The 7,809-nt window shown below is 59.2% G+C and overlaps 1 protein-coding gene across 3 annotated transcripts; it reads right to left on the minus strand.

The window, feature by feature from the left end:
- Nucleotides 1–3,509: 3,509 nt before the first annotated feature.
- Nucleotides 3,510–7,608, minus strand: TOR4A (torsin family 4 member A). Of its 3 annotated transcripts, none has more exons than XM_053556672.1 (2): nucleotides 5,522–7,608; nucleotides 3,510–4,812 (listed from the first exon to the last, which is right to left on the minus strand). In XM_053556672.1, the coding sequence occupies exon 2, from the start codon at nucleotides 4,767–4,769 to the stop codon at nucleotides 3,510–3,512; it is 1,260 nt and encodes a 419-aa protein (XP_053412647.1). In that variant the 5' UTR covers nucleotides 4,770–4,812; nucleotides 5,522–7,608. The 3 variants fall into 3 exon arrangements, with proteins under 3 accessions (XP_053412647.1, XP_053412641.1, XP_053412639.1); XM_053556666.1 differs by having other exon boundaries at nucleotides 3,510–5,121; XM_053556664.1 differs by lacking the exon at nucleotides 5,522–7,608 and adding an exon at nucleotides 4,899–5,510.
- Between the last annotated feature and the right edge of the window lie 201 nt (nucleotides 7,609–7,809).

Genomic DNA, 7,809 nt, shown 5'->3' on the forward strand with positions numbered 1-7,809 from the left:
AGGTGGATTGCCTGAGCTCAGAGGTTCAAGACCCATATGAGCGGCAGTCAGCCAAGGTAAGACCCTGTCTCTACCAACAACATCAAAAATAGCCAGCACCGCAGGAGAAAGAAGAAAATCAACAAAAAAGGAGTACTTCAAACAAAGAAGAATGAACAAGCACACTGAAATTAGAAATAAAAAAAAATTAGTGGCTCGGTGCCCAGAGCACAGTGGTTATGGCGCCAGCCACATAACACAGAGAGTGGCAGGTTCGAACCCAGCCCAGCTAAACAACAACAAAAAAATAGCCAGGGCTCGGTGCCTGTGGCTCAAGCGGCTAAGGCACCAGCCACATACACCTGAGCTGGCAGGTTTGAATCCAGCCGGGACCCGCCAAACAACCATGATGGCTGCAACCAAAAAACAGCCTGGCATTGTAGCGGGTGCCTGTAGTCCCAGCTACATGGGAGGCGGAGACAGGAGACTCACTTGAGCCCAGGAGTTGGAAGTTGCTGTGAGCTGTGATGCCACAGCACCCTACCCAGGGCAATAGCTTGAGGCTCTGTCTCAAAAAAAAAAAAAAATAGCCAGGTGTTGTGCCGGGCGCCTATAATCCCAGCTACTTTGGAGGCTGAGACAAGAGATCACCTAAGCCCAAGAGCTGAAGGTTGCTGTGAGCTGTGATGCCACAGCACTCTAATAAGATTGACAAAGTGAGACTCTGTCTCTAAAAAAAAAAATTAGTATTGCCTATAAAAGGATTAGAGAGAATTTGATAAATCTACCATTAGATGGCAAGAATTCAACATGCCTGTCTCAGTTATTAATAGGTTTGAGCAGATAAAAAACAATGGGCAGTCAGATATGAGCAGCATGGTTTATTAACAAGGGGGCCCTTCTGGCCTCACATACAACCAGCCCCCAGAAGTTAGTGCACATTCTTCCTAAGCACAGAAATTGGCCTCAGTATGATCTTTTAGAAATAAATAAAAGATAAAATAAAACTCCCCATAGGTTTGGACTTTTAGATGCAAGTAGCTGCTGGGTGGGTGGTGTTGATGGAATGGCAAATGAATGTCCACGCTTGGCTGGGCAGGAGGCTTCTCAAGGCAGGTGCTCTGAGGGAAGGGGGAGGTGATACCCCTTGGGCCTACCTGTGGAGAGTGATGAGCACCCCAACATCACCCAGGCAGGGGCTGGCAAACACACTCTCATTCAGCAGCTCCCTCCGTCTGTTATACACACAACACCGAAGGGTCAACAGACATCAGAGAAGGGCATCTCCCAGTGCAGGATCATCTGACAGATATTCCGGCTGAGAGAGGTGGGCTCCTTCCCCAGGCACCCAGCCACTGGGGTTAAAGAGGACAAAACTGGCCCCAGGAGCCTGCCAGCTCACCACGCCCAGCCCCAAGTGGACAATGGTTTCTTGGTACCACTGGGAGACCTAGACTCCTCCCCCAGCCCCCAGAATTCTCAGGCCTATATGGGCAGATGGACAACCCTCACCCCAACAGCTGTGTCCTTGGTGCAACATCTGTGCGCTGCATCTCTGCCCAAGAAATCACAGATTGGGTGGCCCCTGTGGCTCAGTGAGTAGGGCGCCGGCCCCATATACCGAGGGTGGCGGGTTCAAACCCAGCCCCAGCCGAACTGCAACAAAAAATACCCGGGCGTTGTGGCAGGCACCTGTAGTCCCAACTACTCGGGAGGCTGAGGCAAGAGAATTGCCTAAGCCCAAGAGCTGGAAGTTGCTGTGAGCTGTGACACCAAAGCACTCTACCGAGAGTGACAGAGTAAGACTCTGTCTCAAAAAAAAAAAAGAAAAGAAAAGAAAAGAAAAGAGGGCGGCGCCTGTGGCTCAAAGGAGTAGGGCGCTGGCCCCATATGCCCGTGGTGGTGTGTTCAAACCCAGCCCTGGCCAAAAACTGCCAAAAAAAAAAGAAAGAAAGAAAAGAAATCACGGATTTTAAGGGCCCTCTCCCAGCTCCGCAGACCAGGACGAGAAGGCGTGTGGGAGGACCGAAAGTGGGACCCTTTTGGAGACTGGCAGGACCTCTGCTCAAGAAGCCAGCCAGCCAACTCTTCTGGGGACACTGTCACAGGTAACTGTGGCCACCAAGGGAGTCTCCAAGGACAGGAATCAGACTGAGTTTGTCTATCAAAGTTTGTGGTATCGCACACACCTGCGTGCAGACTGACTCCAGGCACCGCACCGCCAATACCTCGCTGTGTCCCCCCGACGCCCCACCCCTCCAACCACCACTGGGGCGAACTCCCTCCTCGCCGCCTCCCACCCGTTTGGCAGTGTCCCATCCATTTGGCAGTGCGCTCCTCCGGAGCGGGCCTGGCGGGGACCGCAAGGGGAGAGAATGAGGGCAGCTCAGCCTGTGACGCTCCGCCCCCGCGCGACCGCAGAAGCCGCCACCTTGGAAGCTCTGGGCTGGGCCGAGCTTGGCCGCGGGGCGGCAGCACTGAGGCCGCCGGTACTTTCCCGTTGCCCGGGCTTTGGCGGAGGGCAGAACCGTCGCCTGGCGACCGCCGGCTCGGGAAGCCATGGCGTGGAAACCGCCCACAGCCCCTTCTGCGCAGTGAGCCCATCTGCGAGGAGCCCGAAAGGGCTTTCCGGAGGCGGAGCGTGTGCTGCGAGCCCGGGAAGCCTGGAGTGCTGGAGGTTGCTGTGAGCTGGCCCCAAGAGCCCGCCAGCTCACCATGCCCAGACCCCAAGAGGACAAAGGTTTGGGGGGGGTGGACCGGCGTGGGGGTCGGGAGCGGTAGGCGGGGCAGAACTCGGGGCACTAAAGGTTATAGAGGCTCAGGACTGGAAGGGCGCGACCAGGGTGCCCAGACATCCCACGTTGTCAAGGAGATCCACCCACAGTCGGCTGTGGTACTGAGGCCTGGGCTCTCCCCCTTTCCCCAGGGCGCACTGGGTCATCTGGTGAGCCCAACCTAGTGGGGCTGAGTTCGGCAGGGGACATGGGAGGAGAGGAGAGGCTGCGTGAGGCCAGCCTCCCTTCTGCTTCCAGTCAAGCAATGTAAGCCTCAGATCACCAGGTGGGCGGACAAAATGGCCAGGACCCAGGAGCGATGTCACCGTTGCCATTGTTGGCTGCAAAGTCACGGTGTCATCTCCAGAGCCAGTGGCCAGGTGTCAGGAGTGAAGCACCCCACAAGCTGGGGTTCACATTCCAATTGTGACCCTGGGAGCTGTCCATCCCTTGGAAATCATCTCTGAGACAGCCTAGCCACCTCCTGTGGCTCCCTCAACCATGCCTGGGTCTCACTGGTGAGGACTGTGAACAAATTAAGGACCAGAAGGTGCCACTTCTCCTGATGACCCAGGGCTCTGAGGTGTAGAATTGATGTAGAGAGGGCAGGGCTGACTGACCCCCACCCATGCAATTTTATAAGGGGACACAGGAGCCTGAGACAAGCCCAGGGTTCTTGACCGCCCCCTACTGCCCCCACCAGCAGCCCGGACGTCCCCTCAACGCCTGCTGGTGTCCGCCGAGCCTGTGCCTGTGCTACAGGAGATTCACCCTGGCCACCACCGGCTTGCAGCCGGTGATAGCGAACTCGCGGCCAGCAACACGGTAGTAGCTGAGCTGCGCGGCCAGGTGCTCAGCGCGGGCCTGCTCCGGAAAGAATCCCTCGCCGGCCATCTCGTCCCGGAAGCAGTTAACCACGTCCCGTTTATCCAGCAGCAGGAAGGGCACGACGGCCGCAGCCTGCCACAGAGGGTGCTCGTTGGCTAGGAGCGCCCGCAGGCTGGCACGCAGGTCCTCCTCCGCCTGTGCCGCTGCGGCCTGGGCGCCGTCGGGGCGCAAGGAAAGCGTGCGAGACGCGTTCTGCAGCACGAAGCGCGTGATCTCGGCGCCTCCGGCGCCACTGAGGAGCACGTAGATCGCATTGTGGAAATGGTGGGAGCGCTGCGGCTGCAAGAAGCCGTGCAACTCGTCCAGCAGCGCGGGTGGCATGAGCTCCACCTCATCCAGCACCAAAAGCGGGGTCTTCTCCTCTGCCTCAGCCCGCGCCACCACGTCGGCTACCCGCCGCGCCAGCTCCTCGCGGCAGTCCTGCGTGGCGCGCTGCTCCGGGCAGTGGTGCCGTGTGTGGTACTGCAGCACAAGTGCACTGTCCTCCAGCACTGCGCGGAAGTGGCGTGCCAGCAGGCGGCCCACGTGGCTCTTGCCCACGCCACTGGGTCCGTGCAACGCCAGGAGGAGCGGCCGAACGTGTACGTGAGTGGCCAGGTAGTCTCGCATCAGCGCCACGACGCGCCCCACGGCAGCGGGCTGGCCAAACACGGTACGCTGCAGCGCTTTCTCCAGCCCGTCGAGGTCGTAACGCTGGGCGTTATCGTCCAGGTTCTCAATCGCGTTGAGCACCTGAAAGCCCACGATGGCTACGAGCAGCAGTAGGCAGCGCTGTGCGCGGCTCCTGCGCTCCACGCGTGGCCGATACTTGCGTGAGGTCTCCGGGTAAAGCACTACGCGGCTGCGCCGGCGCCTCTTGCGCGGTGTCCTCGAGGATAGCTCCGCTGGGCCGTCGAAGGTGAAGAATTGTGGCTGGTCCAGGTTTGAGCGCGGTGCCCCGGAGCTGCAGCTCAGCCTGGGCGCCCCAATCCCCTCCGGCCCCGCGCTGGGAAGCGGGAGGCGCCGCTGGCGGAGGACGCACACCCGGCGGCGCAAGCGGAGCACAGCGCGCACCGGCGCGATTACGCAGGGACCTGAAGCTCGGGGGACCGCGGCCGTGGGCTCCGGGCTGGGCTGGCCACGGTCCATGGCGCAGGCGCGGCGTTCTGCATGCAGGTCGCCCTCCCTGCAACTGGAAGACGAGGAGGGTCTCTGGACTCCTGCCAGGGCCTTACCCCCGCGGAACGCGTCTGGAACCCTTCCCGCGAGTGATCTTACCCCCGGGAGCCCCGCGGGGTGCGTCCGGTGCTGCCCCACAGCCAGGGCCTGGTCCCGGCCTCACCCGCTGACCAGGAAGCGCCCGCTGACCAGGAAGCGGTTCCTCCGCGGGCCCCAATGCAAATATCTCAGGTCCTCAGGAAGTGGCCGGGCTGGTGTGGGGGTGCAGCTTATCTGGAGCCTGACCTGCTTCCTGGAGGAGTCGTCGGGTGGCAACCTTGTGCTAGTTAGGGTGAGGTGAGGTCAAGCCCGACCCTGCCCCCACCTGCAGCTCCAGTGGACTCTGTCCCCAGGAGGGGGCACAGGGACTAGAGATAGGAGCACCCCTGGGAGTTCAAAGATGCTCACACACTTAAGAACATTTAAGAGGTGTCTGGCTGGAAATTCGTATTTTGATAATGGCCCCCAGGCCTGTCCCTTGGTTCAGCCCGGACATCCCCAGCTCCCCACGACAAAACTGGGGTCCTCCCTACAACCCTGCAGTGAATACACTTACGGGGCAGTGGGCAGCGGCTGGAGACCTGGAGAGACCAGCAGGGGTGAGGGAAGGTAGGGAAGAGCCACCCAGTAGTAGGGGCTTGTCTGGGCCCTGCCCCCAGTCATCCCCACCCCACCCCCAATACCTGCAGCTCCACCGCCCCTGCCTGCGCCAGATCCTTCCAGACGCTGTGGCTCCCGAAACAGGAAATGCCCGGCCCCCCCTAGGAAAGGTATGGACCTCCAGGGTGCTGAGGCCTGGAGGGGGCAGCAGCACCTGTGGGTCCCCAGGGAGCGTCAGAGTGGAGGAAGCTCTGGGAGGTTTCCGCTTGTATGCAAAGGAAGTGCGTCAGGGGGTGCGGCACAGGCGGGACATGGGCTGGATGGAGGCCCCAGAGGGGGAGGCCTGGCTGGCTTGCCCAGATGCCCTGCCGGCAGATCACCTCCCTCTTCAGTCCTATGCTCTCCACACTCTCCTAGCTCAGTCTAGGCTTCTCCCACATGCCTCCCCCATACCTGACTCCTTGCACTAGGCTGTCCTCCAGGACCCCCCCACATCCCAGAACACCACCTAACCCGGCCTCCACAGGGCAGAGTGGAGGGGCAGCCAGGGTTCTACCAGTCTGAAGCCTTCCAACTCCCCCTCTTCTCTTACCCTCCTCTACCCCAAAATGGGGCCTCAGAGCAGGGCTCATTTCCTTTTCTTGCCCCTTCCTCTGTCCCCCAACTTGGAGCCCCCTGCCCAGGACAGGACAGCACACACTAGGACAGAAGTTCTAGAACTGGGGATGTCTTCATGTGGCTCAGGTCCTTCTGAGCACTGGGGAGCAAATTTAGAAAGAACTTGGGTCAAGAGTTGGACCTGGGAGCCTTCCGGCATCCTACTTACCAAGGGACAGCCGCATCCCTAACTCCACACTGCCTTGTTGGTGCCTGGATGGTCCTCAGTGCCTGTAGTCTTTCAGTCCAGCCAGGCCTGCTGCACTGCACCAAAGGCCCTGGCTGGCTGAGTCCACCGCCACCCCCATCCCTGTCCTGCCCTGACCCATCCTCCCAGCTGACCAGTGGCCTCTCCTATGGCCACCCCTTTGCCTATACCCCATTTTCTTCCAGACTCTGTTCATCACCTCCTTGCACTCAACCAACAGGAAAAGTCCACCATGGACTTTTGGACCAGAGTGTGGGGTCTGTCTGCCTCTCCACAAACTCCAGTCCCTGTGCATAGGAACCAGAGCCCCTCCCTGTGCAGGGCAGGGTGCTTGAGGACCTCCATCAGGATTCGAAGCCTCAGGGGCTTCACCTGCCACAGGGCATGCCCTGCCTGCCCAGGGCAGAGAACAGGGTTTGGGTGTCTTGGGGAAAACAGCACCACGGGCAAGGCCTGGGGGAGAGGTGAAGGATCGGTGTAGAAGAGGCTGAGGACACAAGTCATGCATGTGAAGATGGGCCATGAATCCTGGAGCACAGTAGCTGAGCCACGTGGGAGGGAAGCCTCCAAGGAGTGCAAGGGTACCCAGGGCCACCCTCAACCCATGAGGGGCAGGTTCTTTGGTATATACTCTTCACCCCATGTCGTGATGTGGCTGTGGACCCCAGAGGGTCTGGCAGGTGGGCCTCTGGCCAGAAGCAGCTGACCAGCCATCAGCCCACCTGAAGACAGGCCTGCTCCTCTGACAGTTCTCCCAGGGCCCCTGAAGGGCCCCCACCCTCATACTGGGAGGCCACAGGGTTTAGATAGACAGCTTCAATCCTGCTTGCACAGCCTGCACTTGAACAAAGCCAGGAGCCTGGCCACACTGACCAGTCTATCCATCTTGACCATGAGCCTCAAGGCCTATCGCACTTCCCAGTGACTACACCAAGTGTCCACACTCACTCATGGCCACTTTGTTCTTTGTCCACTCCCCTAGCCACCTCTACCCAGCCCATGACTTAAGAAGTGGAAGCTGCCAGAAGGGGACTGGAGGGCCTGCACCACCAGCCTCCCTCCCTGAGGATATCCCTGCTTTGCCCAGCCGACCCCTCTAGCCACTGTCACAACACTGTCCACTTTACACCCTGCTAGCACACTCCCACCAGCCTAGAACCATGTAGTTTTCCACCTTAAAAAAAAAATAACAGGCGCAGTGGCTCATGCCTGTAATCCTAGCACTCTGGGAGGCTGAAGGAGATGCATTTCTTGAGCTCACAAGTTTGAAACCAGCCTGAACAAAAGAAAGACCCTGTCCCTACTAAAAATAGAGAAAGTGAGGCAAGAGGATCGCTTGAGCCCCAGTTGGAGGTTGCTATGAAGTATGACACCACAGCACTCTACCCACAGCAACAGCTAAGACTTTCTCAAAAGAAAAAAAAAAAAAAAAACACAGGCTGGGTGGGCATGGTCCTCACTACCTGCTCCTGTCCAGGCCACTATGCCCTCTGCCCAGACCCTCAG

This window comes from Nycticebus coucang, chromosome 2 (assembly GCF_027406575.1).
Source record: "Nycticebus coucang isolate mNycCou1 chromosome 2, mNycCou1.pri, whole genome shotgun sequence".
NCBI lineage: Eukaryota > Metazoa > Chordata > Mammalia > Primates > Lorisidae > Nycticebus > Nycticebus coucang.